The 23886-nt window shown below is 49.0% G+C and overlaps 1 protein-coding gene across 5 annotated transcripts in view; it reads left to right on the forward strand.

The window, feature by feature from the left end:
- The window catches only part of LOC144163090 (membralin), a 170048-nt gene that overhangs the window by 113133 nt on the left and 33029 nt on the right, over positions 1-23886 (forward strand). For all 5 annotated transcript variants that reach the window (XM_077693890.1, XM_077693892.1, XM_077693893.1 and 2 more), the window contains 5 exons: positions 926-1487; positions 6954-7064; positions 8008-8130; positions 12001-12101; positions 16900-16957. In XM_077693890.1, the coding sequence (XP_077550016.1) occupies positions 926-1487; positions 6954-7064; positions 8008-8130; positions 12001-12101; positions 16900-16957 (955 nt within the window). The remainder of the gene's footprint in view (positions 1-925; positions 1488-6953; positions 7065-8007; positions 8131-12000; positions 12102-16899; positions 16958-23886) is intronic.

The following is a 23886-nucleotide window of genomic DNA, read 5'->3' on the forward strand; positions in this document are numbered from 1 at the left end:
GTTTTAGCTGCACAGCACTCCGCCGCTTTGAAGTTGTTTTACAGGACACTGGCCGATTAGCGTAAGCGGCATTGTCTTACGTGACCCTGTTTGTCGAGGATACCCCAGGCTTCATGAGACGATCACTTTTTACAGTAACAAAAACAAGCCATGTGCAAATACGCTCGAAAACACCGCAACGGCGGACAACAGTTCGTGGATGACTATAGCAGCGCCATCTGGGAGGGCTGACGGACAGCAAGGCCGCAAACCCGAATGATGCAGTGGAAGTTCGCTTGAATACACGCGCTTCCGACGTCATTTGTGACTACGAAAACCTACGATTTGGTGGGAGAATCAAAATGTTAACCTAAATTGATCAATTTCTCAGTGAATACGGCATCATTTGCTGCTGGACAAGCGCTGGGGGCGCTATAAAACGCGAAATATTTTGAATAAAACAAACTTCTATTCTGTCTTCATGGCTCCTTTAAGGACGTGCTAGTAGAAAATAAGAAGAAATGGGTGTGGGCAGTGCATGTACTGCGAAGGCAAGATAACTGTTGGTCCTTAAGGGCAACAGAGTAGATCACCTGGAGAAGGCAAGCGTGGCAGGGGGCGACAGAGTGTTTGGTAGGCAGATGAGGTCAAGAAGTTTGCAGGGATAAACTGGTTGCACTTAGCGCATCACTTGGATAATTGGAGGTCTATGGGAGAGGCCTTTGCCCCGTTGTGGGCGTAGACAGGCTGGTGGTGGTGATGATGATGATGATGATGATGATGATGAAGGGGAAACAGTTGATAGTGCACAGCACTAGAATTCGGGCAACGCTGGGCAAGCTGAAAGCTGGGCCTTGAAAGTTTTTGAGGCCCCAGTAAACGCTTGCAGTTGCACAGTAGTTGCACACGCAGCCGCAAGATGTCTTTCCGTGTGCCTGTCCCGCAGGCGCTGGTGTCGTTCTTCATCCTGGCGTACATCCACGCGGCCTTCATCCGCACGCCCATCAACTGCCTGGAGCACGTGTGCCACCAGTGGCCCCAGGACGGCATCCTGCGCATCGAGATCCTGCACGACTCCCCCTCCTCCTCCTCCCCCGAGCCCTACACGCTGGAGCAGTCCTACCTCAAGGAGCAGCGGCTGCAGCGCCTGGGACAGCTGCCCTCCTCCCTGCTCCCTCCGCCACCGCCCAGCGACAGCAACGCCACCAAGGGTGAGGGGGGCGACGTCCCGGCCCCAGCGGAGGCGCTGCTCAGCCCGCCGAGTGACCAGCTGCTGACCAAGGTGGACGGCGCGGCGAGTGACGTGCGGGAGGCCGACGACGAACCCGCGCCCCTCCTGGGAGGAGGGGGGAGCCGCGTGAAGGGTGTCAAGGGAGGGGACTCCGAGTTTGTCTACTACGAGGCGGCGCCCAACGGCAGCCAGGAGACCGCGTCCAACATCGACAGCAACGGCTACCCCCAGCCGCTGCAGGAGCCCGTGTCCGAGCTGGAGATGCTGGCCAGAGCTGGTGAGGGGGCATTGCACGTAGCAGTACGATCGTTATAAATGCACGGCTGTTTTGAAATTTAGTGCGGATGAAACAGCCTCTTAATGGGTTCACGTTTTGGGCTCTATTCATTGTCAAGTTTCGCAAGTTTTTTTTTTTTTTTTTTTTTTGCCTGCTGGCAGTTCCCAATTTAGTGAAGAGATCTTGGAAGCCAGTATATTTGAGCGTGCTGGTTTCTAGATCAACAGATGGAGGGACAGTCACAGCTCTGAAACAAAGAGTAAACATGTAAGTGTTTCTGCACATTGGTACAAAAAATGGGGAGATTCGAATGGCATACTTTAAAATGTGTCGTGTTACGTAACTGTGGATGTCGGGGCACACACTGCAGCAGAGCACTGATGTGGCTGGGGCCACAATGGACATACATAGTGATTACAAAGCGTAGTGGAGCTTATGAAATATCATTTTCGTCTCGGGCTGGTAGATAGATAGATACAACTTTATTTGAGCCTTGAAGTCACTGTTGAGGCGGCCTCCGACGGGGTGGTCCCCGTCCTCCAGGCCCCGGGCCACTAGGGCCGCGTGGGTCGTTGTGGCGGGGCTGGACCGTAGAATCTCCCATCGCTCTTTGGGGGAAGGAGGTAGGGGGGTGTTGGTTGGGGATGGGATTTGTGGGATGGGGGCTTTGAGTGACGTACACTCTGCAATCACGTGTCGCAAGGTGCCTTTTTCTTGGCGACAGAAGGGGCATGTGTATTCATATTGTTGTGGGAACATGGTGTGTAGCAATGTTGGGTGGGACAGCGACCCCGCTTAAATTCTTCTTAATACTGTCTGCTCTTTCCGTGTTAGTGTACGATGGGGTGCCGGCAGTGCGCGCCTGTCCTCCCTGTACATTTCTGTTATCTCTTTGAAGCTAGTGACGGGAGTCGGGTCGTCTTCTCCTCCACTCGCCTCCTCTTGTGCCCGGCGTGCCATCTCTCAGGTGCAGTAGTCGGCAATTGTGTTGCCGATTAATACGACCTCGACTACCCTTTCTGGTGGCTCTCTCTTGTTCATAATGTTTGCTGCCAAGGAGGAGATCGTGCCCTTCCGGTAGCTGCTGTAGGCCTTCTTGCTGTCAGTGACCACGACCTCGACGCCGGGTTGAAGCAGCGCTAGTGCCATGGCCACTTCTTCCGCTGTGGTTGGGTCTCGGGCTGGTATGATGGGATGATGGTAGTCAGCTGGTTGCAAAGAAAATTGATTTGAGTCCTCTATCAGTACTGCAAGCCAGGGTCAACGAGTAGGCCCTATTGAGAAGCATCATGTCAGAGACACAGTAATATGTGCCAACCAATTTTCAGTGGTGGCCTGTAAGGACAAGTTTTCAAGTAAGGGATGTAGCGAGCTGACAGAAACCTCCTACCCACATCATGGCTGCATGGGAGCTGCAGAAATACCGTAAGCCACGGATGAAAAGTGCTATCTGTGTTTGGTATCGGCGTAAAAAAACAGTCCAGCAGTGCAAACTGAAAGAGAAAGAGGTGGCAACAGAAACAGGGGACAGTAGCTCTTTTGCCCTCGCATTTCTTGGAATTTTCTTTTTACTGCGCTACACGGCCGATAATACTGACTCTTGCTGTGAGTAGTAGCAGAGAGAAAGAAGACAAGGGGCATTAGCCATATAAGCTCAAGTTTACGTGCTGTATGAACAAAAATAGCAAGATGTGGAATAGGCAGGGGGCTATGCCCATGGCTCACTTAGAGTGTTTCGCTGCTTTTGTGACAACCGGATGTCTGGTTCCTGTGTTCCTTCCTGGATCCACCATATGTGCATCTCTACTCTGATGAGCAATGTGTCAGCATATTTCACAAGTCGCTTGGCCAGTATGTGTGATACCTACTGCGGTGGCTCAGTGGCTAAGGCGTTGTGCTGCTGAGCACAAGGATGCGGGTTCGATTCTCAGCTACAGTGGCTGCTTTTCGGACGGAGGCGAGAAGCAAAAACGCCCGTGTGTACGAGATTTTGGCGCGTGTGAAAGATTCCCAGGTGGTCACTTAATCTGGAGCCCTCCACCATGGCCTGCATTGCGTCGGCGGGTTTAACCCCCCTACAATCACACACGCACACAGTATGTGTGATGCTTGCCTTGGTTTTTGCTTTGATCTCATTTCAAAGCCTGTGCATGCAGTGCGTGTTGAGAAGGGCTGCTGCCATGTCCCCTCAGTCGCAGTGTGTACCAGTTATGTGGTGAGGGGCAAATGGCTGGGAAGAGAGCCACACAGGGGTTTTCACCACAGTGTGGTGGAGCTGCTTCTTTCCAAACGGCACTTTACACCTTGGTAGAAAAAATCAGGGTTTGAATTGAGCTGTGCTTCTTAAAGCTGGAATTATCACAAGGTTTTAAAGAGTGAGGAGCACATTAAAATGGGAAAGCAAGTTTCTGTATAACAATAGATTACAGTGTCATGAATGCAAGCTACCACACAGGGCAATAGCACTTTTTTTTTTTTTTTGCACTCCCTTTGGTGCCTACCGGCCCAATTATCGTGTAATGGGTACAGTGTTGGGCCGATCGCCATGTAAATAATTATACAAAGCATCATCTAGTCTTGCCAGTTTTGTTTCAATGAAACCAGCACCAGAACAGCCACCACAATGAGGCGACCGCAGTGACGCCACTGTTTTGGTTAGGGGATTCCGTGCTGCACGGCATACGGCCAAGCCAGCATCAACATGATGCTGGCGGTAGCTCTGAAGCAGTTCAGTTTTCTGCAGCTGCGGCTTATTACTGCTCGCAAGAGTGGGGCTCTTGGCACTAACAGTTGCACGAGCTGGAAAAGAGGGGATAATGTGGGTGAAAAACATGCCCATATCTTCTTCCACACTGCTAGTGAAAGTGTGTATCAAGTATCCGCCGTGCTGGTAGGCTTAAAACTCTCTGGGCAGGAGAGCCTGGCTGCTCTGGTAGTGTTGGTACCACCACTGTTGAGCCCACCCTTTCCAGTTGGGCTCTGGGACCCCTCTAAAGCAAATATGGCCTTGACTTCTCCATTAAGAATGATCCGAATCAAGGCTGTGTTTGGGCCCAGAATTGGCATGTCTCCGGATAAAAGTGTGGAGAATGATCAGCCTTAGAATACCACAAATACAGTGGAACTCCAATTTTACGTCGTGCCCTGATTCTATGACGACCCGCTTCTTCTGACATATCACCACAGTCCCAGCAAACTTCTCATAGAAACAATGCATTAGAAACTCCGTTCATACAGTGCTCAGGCGCACGTTGTCGCTTCATATGACAGGTTCTGGAGGGGATAAACTGCAATTTTTTCCTACCTTTCACGCTTCTTCACTGCCTCGTCCCGACCTTTATTCCTTAACCCCCATTTGACGCTGCTGGATGTGCAAAGGTAAACAGTCCGCGGCAGGCCTGAGCACTTGCTGAACAGACTCGCGCAAGCAGGCGAGTACTGGCAGGTGGGTGCATAACCTTCGACGGCTCTACCCAAGTCAAAGTTCAAATGGGCGACGGACTGCCAATCTGAAGCCCCCATCGAGCCGACGAACATGAAAACACATGCATACCCCATGGCGATGACCGAACTCCCACTTTCCTTTCCCATTCGATCTAAGTTTCTTCCTTAAAGGAGCCGTGAAGACAAAATACAAGTTGGGTTTGTTAGAAAGACTGCTTAGTCCCGATAACAATGATACCAATATCATCGCAATCTTCGAACAAATAACGGATATATTAAAGAAAACGTGTGAAGCAGTCGCGACCCCCTAGCCAATTTCCCGCAACTTTTCTATGACGTCACGGCGGCCACCTAACTGACCAGTCGCGACGACGCATGACTGGACGTCTGTAATGGGGCCTCTAGTTCCATTTGACCGCATCACTTCAATGCTAACGTGCAGTTAACGCACTGAAAATTGTGTTTTATTGTTGGCCCGTGTGACGTCATTCTTTCTCATAACACGTCACTGTGGTGCAAAATTTGAAAGTTTTTAAATAATTCTAGCTTTTTTTTTTCGTTAGAAAAACATCTTTTGTGGCTGTAATGGAGCTGAGTGAGATACTGAATCCTAGTTCTTTCAAATTACACGAAGTTGTATTTTCTCGTCATGGCTCCCTTAAACAACGCTCTCTCTCCCCCTGTTCATTGTTTACCCTCTGCATCGGCCCACCATCATTTCCTTCCAGCCTTTACCGCTCTTACCACTTGATCTCTGCTAATCAGTGCCGTTCAAAGCCGTGTTGCCACTTCTTTTTTTGTGTTCTTTCCTGTCCTCTTTTCCATGTCCGCCTAGCACTGTCATTTGTTTCGCTTCTCCCTTCCGTCGCCACTAGGTTCATAGCGGCATGCGGCCTGCCTTCCCCTGCATGACTTGATTGCGGCCTTGGCAGTTTTTTTACACTTTCGCTTTTTGCCCTCTCAATTCGCTCAGCCATGCCGGCCTTCCCAACTTATCTTTCGCGTGTGAGGTGCAGGGCTGGCGGGCTAGCACAGACGCCGCCGAGGGGAGGGGGCCACAAAATTGGCATTGTTTTCATTGGTAACTTGGGATTTCAATTAGGGGTTTGAAAATTACTCGAGAACACACGAAATATAGCCGTTTCAATGAGTTCTTGGCCCACCTTTGGGTGAGACTGCCTAACGGGGTGGCATTTACTTGTACCATGATCAATCAACACCCTGGTCATACGACGCTTTCGCGTGGTCTCTTGAAAGTCGTATCAGTGAAACAGTTTGTTTCCCAGCAATACATCTGGAGGGGTCCATGGGCTTAAAGCAGACTAACTGCTTGACTGGACCCATGAACCCTTACACGGCTGTGGCGGCACGATGCAGTAAAATTTTACACAAATGAAACGTAAGGGCAGCAAACTGCTTTTTACCACAATGTATTGCAAAGGAGGTAACAGTTTCAGTACATCATTTCAGAGGAATACAGTTTCGGAAATACAAACAAAATATACGTCATAACATTCTGAAGTATAAAAACATTAAAATGTATAAAAATGTATAAAATGTATAAAAAAAAGGGATAAAGAGAATCTATAAATGGGAATGGGAAGGAATGTATAAAATGAGAAATAACTAAAGAAATGGGGTATCAGCAAGGCCATTTGCACTGCAAGGGGTAATATTTACGTTTGTCAATCATAGCAATGGTTGTTTACTGGCTCATTAATGGCTTTTCACTGGCAAAAAACAATTTACTGGCTCTTTACTGGTAAAACGTGCGAGAAGGGACCAGTATTGGGCACAAGCAAGTCTCTACCATTGACAAGTCACAGCGCTAGGCATGGAAAAGTGTCTTAAGAGGCAGTTATGTGGGACAACAATAGGAATGCTTCACAATTAATTCATCTAGCCTGCATTGGGTAGAATCCTAGTTTTGACTGTTAGCACGTGCGTTTTGCTGTGCCGATTGGGCTCTGATCATTTCACCTGGAGCTGACTGATGAGTGCGTACTCTTCCCTTCCCTCCAGTGTGGCCTCAGGACGAGTACATAGTGGAGTACTCCCTGGAGTACGGACTTCTCAGGCTCAGCCCCGCCACTCGCCAGAAGCTCAACATCTCCGTCAAGATTGTCACCCTGGGTGAGACACCGTTCTCTTCCTGTACACGGCATAATGCAGAAGGCAGGAACGGGCACACATGGAGTTGCATGTAGGCCTAAATTCTCTCGTGCATGCAAAGGAAGCTGCTGCGTTCACTTGTGAGAAGATGGCTGTGCAGTGTCTGGAAGTGCTAAAGTCAGTGCCATCAGCTTGCTGCCATCTTACGCTTTTTGTGGTTTCGAGCACTGCAGCAAAATCCTCATGCTCTCTTTTGTGGTGGTGGTTTGTCGGGTGTGCATATTCAAGTTGGCTAAGTTTGTTGGAAAAATTTCTTGCCCAGAAGGGCATCTTGAATCAAGGCTTGCCATTGGAAGTCCTGTAAAAGAAGCACATTGATCATCACCGTAGCCAACAAAGCAAATGGCTGTGAATACTTGTGAATACTGGCTGCATGCGCGCTGGTGATTGTGACTTGCAGGAACTACTGTGGTGGTATTAACTGCATTTTTAGAGAGCAGCATTTTTAACTCAAACAATGGTCAAGGGCAGACTGCCATGGGCAGTGTAATGACCCTAAGGGAAGTTCTTGCATATTGAGCCTAGTGTTTGTGGGGAACTTGCTTGGCTTGCTACAAGGGTTAGGTCATTCATAAATGGTATAAAGTGTAAATTTTTTCAATTCTGAAGTTTCTTCAACTCGCATCAGAACCTTTCTGGCAAACACTGCCAGAAAGGTTCTGATGGGGATGGACATTGAGACTCTTTCACAGCATGCCTCGCAGTTCTTGAAGTAGCATTAGATTTGGTGGCCAACTCCTGTAGGGTGCAAATGGATAAAGCTTTACGTGGGGGTGTAAAGCTTATCTAATGCCCAGCACTGTTAATACCACACGTGCGCAGACAGGGGAGGAGAGTGCTGAGGGGTCGCCTACCAGTGATGTCCTGCCCTCCACCCTTCCCCCTCTCTCTTCCCTCCTTGCAGACCCGGCCAAGGACAGCTGCTTCGGGGACTGGTTCAGCCGCCTCCTGCTGGACGGCTTCCTGGGCTACGACGACGTGCTCATGGCCAGCCTCAAGAACCTGGCCGAGAAGGAGGACAACAAGGGTGCGCCTCCTCTGTGCCACTGGTGTCCCAGAATATGACTAGATCTGCTGTAGGAAAGCCTGTGTAATGCCCGTCATTGGGCATGGGCGAGGGCCGAGGTTTCAAGTGCACTGCTTTGTATAGGGTGCACTCGTAGAGTTTCATACAAAGAACTAGAGGGGAAACTGGCGCTAGTGTCAACGCGAACATGGCAGCGGCGCTTACGCTTCAATGGGAATGATGGGTAGTTCTGGAACCGGATTGCGTAGGATCGAAACGGGCTTGCGGCTGCGCAAATAGTGTTTATTGACAAAAAAACTCTTATTGCCCAGTTCTCCGTTTACAAATTACACGGCGAACAAGAAAGTTAGTGACGAAAAACCGGTTTTGTACAAAATAAAACGGCGCGTTTAAATAAAAAGCAGACGCGGAGTCGAGAAGGTTTGTGGAGCAGGTTTGCCATTTTCCACCAACTACAGCAGGACGCAGACTTCTTCAAAAACTACTTGTAAAAGTTTCGGCGCTGGTGGTTTGTAATAGTAAGAGAAGTTTTGTGCTCATAAGAAAAAAGAAACCGATTACCTTTGGAGAAGTTATTCTTGCCTGAATTAGTGACATCCATCAAGCTGCGTTCCTATCGGCCGCCAGTGCTGCTGTTCTACGCCGTAGGAGCCGGCGTTCGCACGAAAGGTGTGGCTGTTCCAAGCGAATCGCAACCGTCGTCAGCTTCGACAATACATTGTTCTGCCGAATGAGCAGCGCCGCAACTCCTAATTCGCAGACAACTTGACCGCACAGAGCGCCGTCATTTGTGTTTTCACGCTCGCTGTGCGGCAATGCATTTATAACCCACCCAATTCGCAACTCTGGTTATAAAACATTCCACTCAGGGTGGCGTCAGTGCCTGCGAGGCATGCAGTTCAAGGAGAAACGTATTTTTGATCACTCCTCCCAACACCCCGCCTAGGCAAATGTGTTCATGTAAATCCAAAACGAAAACGAAACTGCCTGCAATCCATAGTAAGTTCCAAGAGCCATCGAGCGCCAATCCGAATCCAGAACTACCCATCACGCCCATTGAGGCGTACGATCGCAGCGCCAGTTTCCCCTCTAGTTGTATTGTAAGAAACTCTATGGGTGCACTAGTGTCACTAGATAAGATATCAGAGTAACGCCACTGAGGCATGCGAGTCAGCAGCGGCGGCCATTTTGGTGTTCATCAGTGTTATGAGATTGCCGCTTCTACGGCCTCGCTGCTAACTTCGACCTGGTCGTTTGTTAACAACAGTGCCGAAGGTGCAGCAGGACGGCATCTTAGGACACACTTCTGCTGCTGAAAGGCTGCTACACGCGTTATCTTTGATTTGCGTTCGGAACAACATCAGTCGCGCGCAGCCGCAGAACAGGGAGGACAAGCTAAGCCTACCAGAGTTGACTGACCAAAACGCATGAACAACAAAATGGCAGTGCCCATGAAACGTCGCAGTGTCAAACAAAATTATGCCCACCTCCCCTCGCGGGAACCCTGGTGTGATGCAACGCATCTCATGGGGGGTTCCATTGGCGTTTTCCATCATATTGATTACGCTTATAGCAGGGATTCTCACGCGAAGGGGAGGTGGGCGTAATTTTCCCTTTTCACCATGCAATGCACGTGCAGTACACGTATGCTCAGGTACGGTCTTTATTGCTCACCAGAATGAGTGCCTTGTGGTCCGTAAAGTGCACAGTTAAGGGCTCGACGATTGCATCAAGCAATCGTCGAGTACTGCGAGAGAGTGCAAGCGTAACGCGGACGACCGTCGACTGAGACCGTCGGAGCGCGGCATGCCGCTTTATATTCGCAGCGCCCGAAGGAGAGGAGAGCGCGGAGAGAGAGAGAGTACTGCACATGCGCAGCGCTGCCCACCGGCACCTAGCAACGGAGTGAGAGCGCGCTGCGCCAACCCGCAGCTGTTTGGGAGAGAGCGTTCGCTATCGGAGAGAGGAGAGGAGGAGAGGCGCAGCTGTGCGGACGATGCCGGACAGACGCAGGAAGGGCAGAGGGGCGAGCATGAGATGCGTAGCATCTAAAATGCCACGTAGTGCGAACTGACCAATGATCATGCCGGTGGCTTGGAACAATAGAAAACAGTGCCGATACTCTGAAACCTCGTCTAGTGACACTCGGGTGCACCTCTTGAGGTGGTCATCTCCTCGTGTAGACATTGCCAGCGTCAAGATGCCTCTTCCTCTCGGCCTGGGATGGAGTGTACAGGTCACTCACTCATTGACACACTCCAAGGGCTTTCCGGTACAATACACCGCTGTAGGGCAAGGAACGAGTGTAGCAGGAGGCGAATTCTCCGGCGGCAGGTGTCTCGAGCACGGTTGGCTGTCTTGCCTGCTTACGAGTTCTTATTTTCCGTTCATCTGTCTCACTCGCAACAGCACTCTGTTTTTACAAATGAAGCTTAACTTGTTTAGGCAGAGCTCAGGGATAACAAGCCAAACAAGAGTTGTTTCGTTGGTTTCACATAGACGCAGTGTTCAAAAGTATTTCGCTGGACGCAGCCAGGAAGTCTCGTCATGTCGTGGCAAGTTTGCGCCAGTTGTAGAAATGCAAGCAATGAAGTGGCAGTAGCCCAATAAGCTCTCTGCTGAAATAACTTTGCCTTCCGTGCATGTGAAAATTCTGCTGTATTATTGCTTGCAGCAGCTTGGCATGTGGGTTACAGTGATGTCACTTTCCTGGGAGAGTATTGAGTATTTGTTCGAAAAAACAAGTAGAGGAGGTGTGTATTATAATTTTGCTTTGTTGTTTCTTTCCTTCTGGGTGGCAGTTTGCATGATACTTGCAATATATACGTATTTTGCTGCTGTCCTTTGGAGCTTGACACAGGGAGGGCTATTTGTAAAGTGCAAATGTTTGGAAAGTATTATATGCATTTGGCTTCAACAGGTGGCCTAATTTGGGGAAAAGAGACGGATGATGATAGAACTTTATGTCGTGACTTGCACCCCAACTGTATCTCAAAAGGTGCCTGTTTTTAAGCCCAAAATATTGTTACATGGTGGCAGGATGGAGGCGACACGATCCATGGCTGAAGGTGAACAAGCGACATACTATTTACGAGGCAATACGAACTATGTTGTAGCGGCCATGGCAATCCCAGCCAGGCTGCATGCCACAGACATCTCTGTTTTCATCGGAGGAAGGGCAAAGCGCTATGAACCACTGGCATCGTTTTAGGATGAGAATATCTTCAAAGCATCCTCAAAAATCATTGCAATGCCTTTGTAATATAGTGCGAGTCCTGTACGTTATAAATAATTGTTGAAGAGCTAGGACTATTTGCATGTTTTGTGTATTATTTACTTACTTATATGGGGCAAACTGTCTTGAGAGGCGTGGCTTTGTGCCCTAAACACTGTTCTTCAATGGCCCTACCCTGAGGGACTTAAAGCTGTGAACCAAGGCATTGTGCTGCTAAGTTCAAGGAAGAGGGTTCGATCCCAGCCATCGTGGTCACCTTTCACATGGAGGCAGTGAACGAAATGCCTGTGTGCTGAAATCCCGGCGCATATTGGAGGTCCTCAGGGAGCCAAAATTTACCTGGAGCCCTCCATTACAGCGCACCTCAGTCCAGGTGTACCAGCTTAGGCACATTAAACCTGCCCCACCGAACAAAAAAACTTCCTTTTCTATCCCTGGGGAAAACAATCAAGCTTCTCCAGGATTTCTAAAAGAACGTGTTAGGTGCAGTTTTATGTATCATTTGATATTGCGTTTGGGCCATATTAGGGCATCTACAGGTATGTCTGGGATGCAGTGGTACACCGTGTGACTCCGAGTCAGTGTGCTTCAAGGACGGATGGTCTTGACGTGGCTTGTGTTGCCCTTCCGTGCAGGCTACGTGAGGAATGTGGTGACCGGGGAGCATTACCGGTTCATCAGCATGTGGACGAGCCGGACGTCGTACATTGCCGCAGCCTTCATCATGCTGGTCTTTGTAAGCATCAGCACTGCACTCTTCCTCGTGGGGTTCCTTCGTCCATACAAACAAACAAAAGCACTTGCCTTGCAGTGAAGTAACAGCTTTTTCTGAGGTTCAGGGCAACTAGGTATTTCATCTGTGTCATATCAAGTGAACGCAGGGTTCGTACAGGTCCTTGAAAACCTTCCATACCCTTGGAATTGAACATTCCGTTTTCAAGGGCCTTGAAAGCCTGGAATTTTTTCTTCTTAAAAACCCTTGAATTCGGCAACAAAGAAGCGGCCTAATTATGCGACCTGCTTTTCACTTTCACGGCTTCTGGATGTTACCCGTTACTCATTTTGCTTATCCGTATCTATGCCCCACCCTAGCTAGGCCTTATCACTGCTCAAAAAGAAATGGTGCTGACACCCAAGAATGAAATAACACAGATACGCGCAAGACTTTGAACGGGAGAATGCACAGCATTTGGCTCCTACATGGCTTGATCGAAAGATTTCATTTTGACTCGTTGCGTGATGGTGGGGAGAGTCAGTGTGCTCGTCTTGGTGAACACAGGAACTTGGGGGAGGTATTTAATTAAGTTCCTCGCTTCAAAATGTCTGAAACGGCGTGGCCTGTGTAAAGTTGCTGCAATATTATCATCGGTGGCGCTAAACTTGCGCATTTGGAAAGGATGGAGTTAAACCAAAGGTGTTTTTCCCCAGGTCTTTTTCTAATAACCTAACGAAGGAAACGTTGGGACACGTGAGTGGAACAATAATAAAAACGCCCTTGAAAATGCCTTGATGGGGCCTTGAAAGCCCTTGGATATCCTTGGATATCTGTACTCTGAAGCTTGTACAAACCCTGTGTGTTGTTGTTCGAAATGAAGCATCATTGGTGAGGTACAGTCCCCTCTGTGCAATGTATGGGAGCTGGAGGATTTTCGTTCATCTTGTTGTGGGAACAGAAGGGGTGGTCTCATTTGGGATCTCTGGACCTGTGTGTTCTGGGAGCAGCTGTTATTTCACTGGACGAGGTCATTCCGAAGGTAATTTTGGGGATCATTATGAAGGTCATTCGACCTTTGTGTCTCGTATTTGATCTTTGGTGCCAGGTAGTAGTGTTTTTGTTAGACAGCTTAGCGACTTAGCTTTTGTACAAGCTCAACGATTGGCAGGACGGCTGAACGAAATTGGCGAGATGCTGCCTTCACTTGCCCCAGTGCTGTTATGCTTGCGTAGAACAAACCTGGCAACAATAAAGGGCCCAATGTAACAAACTGATTCTGGCTTTACAGTTCCCATCTGGTTCCTACCAGTCCGGTTTTATCGCTGGACGTTGCACATTTTGGGTGTGCAGACACACTGTTGAAACAGTGCAGCCACTCATTGTTAAGCAGTCGTATAGCTCGGGACACAACGTATGGGAGCACCTGGGCATTTGGACGTCCTAGTAGAAAGGTCAGACAGAAGGCGCCAGCTTTTCGTGGGATTGGAGCCTGGGAAAAGGGAGGCGTAGGTATTGTCAGTCAAAAGGAGACACATGGCTCCCATAAAATTTTCTACGATGGCTTTACTTCGGAAGTTCCTGATAGGGGAACTGAAATCATTTCTGGCTAGCATGGGCACTCGGCACTAGGCCTTCTTCACACTGTCAAAGCACAGAGTAGAAGCACCATTTTTGTGCGCTTTTGGAGAACAAGGGTGGGCTGAGATGTCGAGCTTGAATTGCTGGCATTCTTGCAGGACTGAGATGGGAATTGTGTTGCAATAGTTTGCTGCCAACCTCCTTTCTTGAAGTCCTGATATATGGGGGAAAATGAATGTAATGAACTAATTATTAGGAACAATTTTTTTATTCCTGATGTGTTCGTATATGCTGCCTGCTTTTGTGTGTCTTGTTATGGACATCTTTTCCATAGCTGTCATTAAAAAGAACTAGCTGTGGCCCACCAATGCACATTGTGCTTGTGTGGCAAGAAGTAAATAATGCAAAATAACTTTTTTTAGGCTGTCTGAATTTGGGTCTGGGGATTTCAGGGGTAGGGCTTTTTGGCTGAGCTGGCGGCAGAATAGTGCATATAAATGCTGATGCTTATAAATTGCCCACTTATACAGTTTCGAAATCAGCATCTGCTGACTGACATCATTGCTTGTCAATTGCTGATAAAGGATGCACCCACTCAAGGTAGAAATGTTTTAGAAATGTTGTGTCAACCATAAATATCCACGGCCTGCCCTTGTCGCTTTCCAGCACACCTAGCTGTTTTTGTTTTAGCCAGTGAGGCCCCCAGACGTGTGGCTAATGCCTCCTTGATTAACCATGCTGTTCAAAAATTAGTCAAAGAAAAAAGAAAACTGCGCCTAGATTTCCTCAAAAGTGAGTCGGGGTGAATTAGGAGGGTTTTTGTTGTGCAGCAAGCCACCTGAAATACAGGTATGGATAAAGTTGATAGTGGTATGGCTGCAGCATTCTTTTTTTTTTTTTTTTTTTTTGCATATAGAAATGGAAATGTAACCTTCGTCTGGTTCTGATATCATCTAAGTCAGGAACATCTATTCCTTGCACGCATGCAAATGAATGCCAGGTATCCTCTTCCGTCCAGAGTGATTGTGTGCCTTTGGTTTCATTGTTATTCTAACTGCAGAAATGTCTTTACGTAAGTTGAAACAGCATGTCTTATTGTGAAACACTTGATTTCTTGCACTGACACAACTCATTTACATGGCGCTCGTGTGGCCACTTTCATTTCTAAACCCATTTAGCCGACCATACATCTTTTCCCCACGGGCTGTGAGACCGTCTCGCATGCTACATTGCAAACAATGGGGCATTGCAGCGTGCCTAACTGCAGGTGGAGTTAGACGAAGGGGGAATAATAGCATGCACTGCCGGCTGTCAGCAGCGTTTTATTGCAGTAACAGGCCAGTGTAGAAGTAGTACATACAGACATAATGTTTTGAGAATAACAACTGGCATGCTGCCCTTGGTCGATAGTTTGCTTGCTTCCGAAAGAAGGGGGTCTTATGGTGTATTCGGTTGGCCGCTCCGTTCCTCTGGCCCAGATCCGCCAGATGCCAAGGCGCCTCGCAATCAGAGCGCGAGAGGCAGCATACCAAACAAATGCATTGGCAATCTCGGAGCAGTGTGCCTGTAGCGCCACCGTGCAGTCAGAGCAGTGATCGTGGCGTTTTGTGTCGCGTGACCCGTCCTCCCGGCCAGATTGCGCCACGCTCTCACTTCGAAATCAGAGCATTTGGGAGCACTCCGAGTTGGAGGCTGACGCTCCGAAAGAACCAACCGAAGGTAGTTCGAGCACTTGAATTCTACCAACCGAAGGTGCGGCCGCTTTTCAGAGCACTCCAGAGCGCTCGTAAACGCCCAACCGAATACGCCATCAGTGTACTACAGTAAAACCCCACGATAACGAAATCCCGCGGGTACGAAACTCCCGCGGCAACGAAATATTTTCGCATCCCCGGCGAACGTCCATAGACGCCCATGTATTTTATATCTCGCGGCAACGAAATGTTTTTGGAAACTGATCCCGCGTTAACGAAATTCGCTGCAAGTTGGGTTGGCATTTTACCTACCCTTTGGAGATTAACTGTGTCCAAAAAGGGCTCAAGTACATTTTTTTTTTTGGACTCAAAGTGCGTAAACTCCTGCCACAGCACGCTTGCATGGCCGCTGCCATATTTGTTAACAAAAGACCAAAAAGACCACGCAGCCGGCTGCTGTGGAGGTGTGGAGGCATCCTCGCAGCGGCACCACCAGGGGGCGACACATGGTGACTCAAGTCGCGGCTTTGGCTTGGGATACGCTAGCCCGCTACCGCTTAACAGCGCACGTGCGTTTGTTGTTTATGCGCGGTGGTCGGCATGCTTGCTCTCGGTAAGATGCCTTTGCCAGCCCAAAAGTGAAGGTTTGTATTGCTACGAGATAAGGCCGCCATCATTGCCGAAGTCAGTGGCCCAAGTGGAGGAAGGGAGTGTTAAGGGAGGATAGCGCCGATAAGTTTGGAAACGCCTGCAGCTCGCTCAACCATTTTGAAAAGCAAGGATCCCACCAGTTCTCAATGGCGCATATGCACAAAACAAAACAGTGACGGCTGTGGCCTTTCTGGACGTCAACAAAGCGGTGCTTACTTAGTTTTCTAAACAGTATTGGTGAAATGAGGTGCCACTCTGTCTAGCAAAGTTCGTAAACAGAAGAAGCTGGGTTTCGCTTGCATGATCGGACATACTCGGTGCCGAGGGCCAGGGAGAAAAACGTGCAGAGAAGATGAACCCACGGAATGTTTTGGATGTGTTTGACACGATCTCTTCGTTCTTAGGCGTGCACGACGACTAGCAATGAACCACTTGTACAGTGAGAGCTGAACTGTGACGTTGGCTGCAAGGTAGACTCGCGAAGTAATATGACCGAATTAAGGAAATAAATTTTTGGTTTGTGGCCGATTTTCCGGTCGTTTATGTTTCATTCGCGCGGCAACGAAATTCCTGCAAAAGCGAATTGTCTGGCTTTCCACGGCGGTTTCGTTATTGCGGTGTTCGACTGTAGATAGCATTGCCTAGATATCCAATTCTTATGGCTTTTTGCACCAAGTGGGCATAGTGCCCAATACTTTCAAATGTTATTGCTCGTCGCAAAAAAAAAAAAAGATGTCTAGCCGTCTAGGCGTCGGGAAAAAAAAAGTACATGCGTCCGGCCGTTTAGGCCCTCACTCTCTGATGGTTTCCCCAGAGCCGCTTTCTCAATTTCAATTTCAGTGCTTTTTATGGTTGACTGTCTTTTTCTGTCTGTCTCTATTTTTTTCTCCTCGCAGACCCTCTCCATATCCATGCTCCTGCGGTACTCCCACCACCAGATATTCGTCTTCATTGGTAAGCTTGCTGATTTTTCATGGCTGCATTGGACGTCTTGCGTTACCCGCTTCCTTCGGCACAAATCGCGACGCAATTATAACCGCAGCCAAAGAAGGGCAGTCAGCAAAAGACTTTACCGGCGCAATGGAGCAGCGGGGGAATAAAGTTGTCCTGGCCTTCTGGGTGATCCACCCGCACCACGCCGTAGTGTTTTATCCCTGAGCCCTGTTGTTGCAGCCAGTAACCTTCGGAAGACCACCAGAGGCATGAGTCGGGAAGGCTGGAGGTTTGTTGCTGGTTCCTGGCAAAGAAACTGAAGGGTTAAAAAGGGGTGGCATTGCAGCTGAACGTGGATATTATAGTCCACACTCGTTACAGCGGACCCTAAATCTACAAAAAAAGAAATCCGCTGTATCCAAAGTATGCAGTATCAGAACAAAGGGATCCGGGATGGGCAGTGTATGAGTGTAAATTGGGCACTGCAGCCAGTATTGAATATGCAGTCTAGTCCATCTATAACAATATTCAAGTGCCCAGGAAATTCCATCGTTATAACTGGTAATAGTTTTAAGCGGTTTGCGGAGGTGAAAAAAGCCAAAACAGAGATCAAAACATTTTATTCGCATGCAAGCAAGGTCGTACTACTACTTGTTTGCACAAAAGAAGCCATCATCGGTCAGCTTTGTTTGCTTCACACGGATATGGTGTACATCTTTTTTAAGAGCATCTATAGGCGCCTCACCTGGCTGAGCGAAAGGTCCTTGGCGGAAACAAAGGCCCTGAGGGACTGTATCATGCGTTGGGCCTCCTGCGAATAAATTACCTGAGTAGGCTGTGCAACCGCGTCGTCAAAGTCAAAATTGTCTCCGCTGTTCGCAGTATGTATTCATGCAGTGACCGCCTCTTCAGTGAGGCACTGGGGCGTTTACAAAACATCGGCCCTGACATCCCTTCCGTGGAAAAACGGAGGCAGTTGAAGAGGCACCCTGTTAAATTCAAAGCGGTGCACATGTAACACAACAGGCGAACGCGCGATGAGGACGATGCAAGGACGATGCGAGGACGATGCAAATGCAGTGGTGCAGGGAGGTGGGTTCAGAAAGAAAACTGCTCTCCTCCTGCCCTCACTTCCCCGTAAGCGGCGCAGTCAACTCATGTTCTGAGGGGTGGAAGATATGCGAGGCGGTGCACGCTATTGGTGCTATTGGCGTGGAGAGTCGGCAGCAGCTCGCATGTTTGGTGCACGCTGTAATCCGATCCAATCGTCATATCCAACATCGCGGCACTGGAGCCTTGTAATAAGCAGTTTATTTTACCATATAACGCATACAAAACTTGGCGGTGCCATAGTTTTTTATCGTTATATCCGGTATATTGTTATAAATGGTTTCATTATAAGGTGGCTCGACCGTAAATGCCACCAGGGTCCCTCGATGCTTTTCTAGTCGTGAAACTCTGCTGTCACGCTATGAGAGAGCGCAGCCGGGGAAGTGGTGGGAGGGGAGTGCGGCACAGAGCAGGCGTTCCCTGCAGTATTAGCAGGGCTCGTTTGCTTTGCCTGTCGTCACCGCTGAAATGGACCGATTATTTAAAGAGTGCTGAAACGTCTTCTGTGAATGCTCGTGCCGTTAACTTGGGGCATTTTCCCATCTGCCGTTTTGGCTACAGAGGAAATGACGAGAAGGCATCGCTGTTTCGCTTACCTTCTGACACTGCGCTGTGCGCAAGATGGAAACGTGCCATTCCCCGGAAGGAAGCTTGCGGATTCAGTTTTGACTCGCTGCCCATTGTGTGTGTGAAAAATGTTTGGCACTTCAGACGTCGTCCGGTTTGATGAGTGCATCGAGAATGGAGACGTTGAGTGCCGAGGGTGCCTTGAGGCGCTGGCGGATTGCCTCTCCAGTGGTCGGGGATAATTAATGCATTAGGGCGGGCAAAGCGCGGGTGCGTTCTGGGGTTAAGCTTGCTGCAAAGTCATTTGGGGGCCGCATATGTGAAAGGCGCACCGTCGCGTCTGGGGAAGTTGTACAGTCCAAGGTATGCAGCAAAGTTCAAATTCGTTATGGGTCCAAACAAAGTGTCACCATGACTGCGAAGATATATGGCGGGGGAGTCACAGCTACTTTTGTAATGCGCGTGCCGTGTTGACCAAGACAGGAATTTTGTTAGCGTTAGGCATAATTTAGGTGCACGTCATAAGGGCAATACCATTGAAGGACTCTGACAATACTTTAGAGAGGCCACTCGAAGTCTATGGTCAGCACTTAGACTTGTTTTTAGTTGGTTGGTTTTTATTAGTAGTGTGCTTGTGTTAATGAATACCTTGGGGTTTATTGGTGAGAGTGAAAGAGTGGATCGCGTGATTGTTTGTGTACAAACCTTTGGTCGTTGTTGATGTGGCAAATGAGCGGCCTAGTGTGTTGAGTGGCAAGAATCAATAAAAAAATCAGTGTAACGAAGTTTCATGGACAACTAGGCACAAAATTTAGGTTGTAGAAATAGATCTTGGGACACGCAAGCGCTGAAACGGGGTCTCGATAAAATGTGAACGGCGACTCGGGCCACCCAATGCCGCGGATGTAGTGAGCCACGGAGTCCGTAAGTGATCTTCTTGCCTACAAGCTCCTTGCGTACAAGCTGCGTATAGTGCAGCAAAGCATTTGTGAGTCTTTATGAGCCTTGCACGTGCACTTTTTTTCATGCCCGCGTCCACGATTGCGTGCCGGCGGCTGCTTCTGCCTTGGCCAGAAAGCAACTTGCGCCGCGCGCGGCAATGGGAGGAGCTTGACAACTTTCGCCAATGGGGAGGCGTGCACCCTATGGAAGGAGCTTCAAAGCACTCGGGTATACCGGGTGGCTCAACCAGAGACGATTAGGCTTACCACCACTTAGGATATTTGATGTGCACTTTTTTAAGCGGCACGTATGACGTTATACAGTGCGAATTTCGCCCTCATTATCAGGTTTTTCCTGCATGAACTACTTCATTTGCCCGCCGTGTTGCGTTTCAGCAAGCGGTTAAAAGCGGTCGCTGCGGCTGTCTCCACGGCAGTCTTCACGGCTGTGTCAGCACGCCTGTGGCTTGCTCAAAATATCGCACTCAAAAGTGCTGCGAGGAATTTTGAATGCCTCTACGACCAGCGACTCCTTTTCACTGGCCTTTGGCTGTCAAATGACATCTGCCTTCGTCGTTAAACCCAGGTTATTCTATTCTCTCTCAACCAAGGCTCTGAAACACATGGCACGACGTCGTGAATGAAATAGGCACGCACCATGCCACACCTGTGGCAATAGAGCTACCACTGGTTTACTGCTAGGCAAGCACACAGAAACCAAGTGCCTCCAGTCGGTTTAACCCCCTTCTTTATTGCCTTTGGCACCCAATAACTCCTCGTGTTCGTGTTGCTACGTGGCTGCCCCCATGCTAGCACTTGAGCAGGTGTCAAAGTCCATCCCTTTCGCCCAGTGCGGCAGCATGCACAAGATGTCATCACCCCATCAGGAGAAGCACACTTGCCGGGCCACTTACTGCGGGGCATTTACCTAATATGTCATGTGTGCAGGTGAACGGGAGCTCAATACAGGAGCTCGATATGGGCATACAAGGGCACTATACCTTTGCATGGGATTTCCAAGGGGATGTTTAGATTGTTCGATATATGCAATAGCGCAACATATCTGGGTTCAGTGGATCTGGGATCAACTATATTACCTTGGAGAATAAAGGAAAACCTATAGGGCGGTTTTATATTACAAATTATACATAAAGTGGGGAAATCGTGCGGAACTTCAGCGCTGCCGTGTGTACGTAGGACCTGAGTGGGCATGAATCAATTCAGGTGGTGAGTTTTTCAAGTCAAAGCGAATTGGGAGAGCTGAAGGGGCCATAGCACTTCAGGACAAGCATCAGCCCTGAGACATCGGGGTCCAACTGTTCGTAGGTTTCTAAATGCATCGTCTACTCAAAGCACGTCATCGTGGCCTACATTAGCGTGAATGGTTGCATTTGGAAATACTATGCGTGCGCTCTCGGGTGCCCGCTTGACTGGTGCATTCAAGAAACCCTTTTGACAACAAATTAAAAAAAAAAACAGCAGAAACAAAAGAATCCGTGTCAAGTACCTAGAAGGCATTAAAGGGAAGCTGAAGCGCTTTCCAAAAAATTTGAGTTAGATTAACAGTTATGTAGTTTCTTGCGCGCTGATTCCGAATATCACATTGAAATTTATCGTACAGGAGTCCAAGTGGCATTTATCTTGCAAAAAGCGCGGCCCCGTTTGAAAGACGCGCGCTTTTCGTCTTTTGATGCCCCTGATTGGTTGCGCCCGTCATGACGTCAAAGGAGGACACCCTTCGGCCGCGTGGGTTGTCGGAAGCATTACGAACGATCGCACGGTTGCCTTTGCGGCAATTTAGCTTGCAGTTTAATTTTCGCACATGATTGGAAGTTTGTTTTATAATTTCCCGTGCGGTTGGTTCAATTTTCTTGGAGCTTAAATTTGCTTTACACGACAGAGAACCCCAAAGCAGTGACTGTGACGTCGACTAGTGGGTTCCATCAAAATATTTTTGAATTAAGCAACCAGCATAGGGGGATTTTATACCTTATGTTAATATTAGGTACTGCCTTAACTGTTTCTTATTATACACAAAACCATTTATGCCGAAGATTAAGGGGCGTTTTATAAACAATCTACCAGCGAAAAGCGCGTACGTGCACTGCGCGAAAAAATAGCGTTCATGCGCTGTAAATGTATATGCGAGACACATCTTGCCGGTACACGCATAAACCAACAAGCAGACTCTGCTTCCGCATTTCCTTTGTTCGTTGTCGCTCACCCCAGCCCCGTTACTCATCCCCGTACACAGACCCACACACGCGTGCCATTTCGACAGCGGTGCTACGGCGCCTCCTACCTCGCGAGCAGCCCACATGCAACCTCGGCAATTGCCGCCCATTCGGGCGGGGCCTTGGGGCACGCGTTGGTACTCTGTGGTTCTTAGCCCTTTGGTGGCAATCAATATGCGCTGTATCATTTGGCCAATAAGTCTCCTGGTTCGTCCTGGCCTTTTGGAGCCTGTTGTCGCCTTTGTCGGTGCGTCAAACCCGTCGCGGCGTCTCCTTCGCGGACGCCGCAAATCTCTCTGAGGCATCTTGGTTGGGGCATTTCACAGGTGTGGTGAAACCCCCTTGTTTCCCACATTGGCCCTCTTAGCCCCACCTTGCCTACAGACTAAGACGCTGCAGCCGAATTGGCCCTCTTAGCCCCACCTTGCCTACAGACTAAGACGCTGCAGCCGATGCGAGGTCGGCCCGCTCCTCCCCAGGCTTGGTAGGCATAGTTGGTGGCCTGACCGCATCCCCCTGGCTCGTCCCTCGAAGCTCACAGGCTCTTTTCGCCTTCCGGATTTTTGCCTGTCCCCTCTCCTTGTGCTCCTCGCTTATATACCCTCTGGGGTCCATCGCAACGCACACTACCTTTTGACATCCATATTTCGTCACCATGCCGCTTGGCTTCTTGGTGGCGTTCTTGAATTGGTTCCCCATTTCACTTCCATAATTGGTTATGCTGTCATGGGGCTCTGTTGCGGCGCTCGTGGATTGGTTCGTTCTTGGCGCGCACTTCAAATTTACGGCCTTCCTTCTCTTTTAAGGGGTTTTGGTGCATCCCCTCTCTAGGGATTGCCCTTCATACGACACCCGGCCTCAACTAAAGTCCCTTCGTCGGCTTTTTGCTGAAGAAGACACTCTAGTTTCAATGGCATCCAACGTCACCTGTGACGAGAGTTTCATCGGCCTTTTCGCAGGCAAGTGAAAAAGCAAATGGAAACGCTGAAGGCATGTGTATAAGCCATGTTCATGAAGTCATCGTTTGAGCTGGTCCCTTTGCCTCTTGATTCCGAGTTATAGCTCTTTGAGTCATACTTACTTCGAAGTAGCCAGCATGAAGGGGACATGGCGTGCAGCATCTGTTTCACCCTTAACCCACCGCAGTGGCTCAATGACTGAGGCATTGCACTGCTGAGCCCAAGGTCGCGGGTTCGATTCCCGGCCGTGGTAGCCGCTTTTCTGATGGAAGCGAAATGCGAAAATGCCCATGTGTTCAAGATTTGGTCGCAAGTTAAAGATCTCCAGGTGGTCAAAATTAATCCGGAGCCCTCCACCATGGCGCACCTCATCGCCTGTGTAGTGTTGGCGCATTAAACCTCATGATCAATCTATTTTCCCCTTGTGGCTGTGGCTTTTGTGTGCATTTGCCGGAGCGGGCGCCATGGTGGTTCAAAGAGGGGAATGGAGCGGGAGCAGACACCAAGGAAGTCACGAGAGAAGAGAAGGCAGCCCGCCAGTTCAGGTCGACTCCGCTGATTTCGGGGGAGCGAATTTTCTGTCTCCACTGAGCGACCTTGCTTGGCTGCGACAGAGGTTCCCATCTGCCTTCGGAACAGGATTTGGTTGCTCGGATCAGCCATTGGAATTCAGCACAAGATGGCACGCCGAAGTCTGACTTCTGATGCAGGATTTGGTTGAACACTACAAGGAAGGAGTATCAGTGCATTCACTCTGGATGAGCTCAGGGGATTGGCACTAGGACTAATTGCCTAAAAAAGTGTTTCTTTTTATTCAGCCTACGATGCGTCGTGGACCAAAGTAGCCACTGACAAAAAGATTTGATGAAATCTCGTCCGGTTGGGTTGAGAGCGAATATTTTAAAACCTGATCGCCGACCAAAGGACCACTAAAAAGGCAAAAAATATGTTTCAATTTCCACACGGAAGCCTTTCACACAGAAGAAGCCGAAGCATCTTTTCACCTTTTACTGCGATGCAGTGTACCTCTAACCAGCCAAGGAAATTTTCGTGTCTGCATCCGCAGATGGTAACTCCCAGGCCATTACTGGCTGCACAAACAAACATCCCAGGCTACTACTGGCTACGCCCAGGCTATA

The sequence above is a fragment of the Haemaphysalis longicornis genome, unplaced genomic scaffold (assembly GCF_048455015.1).
Source record: "Haemaphysalis longicornis isolate Haplotype H1 unplaced genomic scaffold, Haemaphysalis longicornis Haplotype H1 scaffold_12, whole genome shotgun sequence".
NCBI lineage: Eukaryota > Metazoa > Arthropoda > Arachnida > Ixodida > Ixodidae > Haemaphysalis > Haemaphysalis longicornis.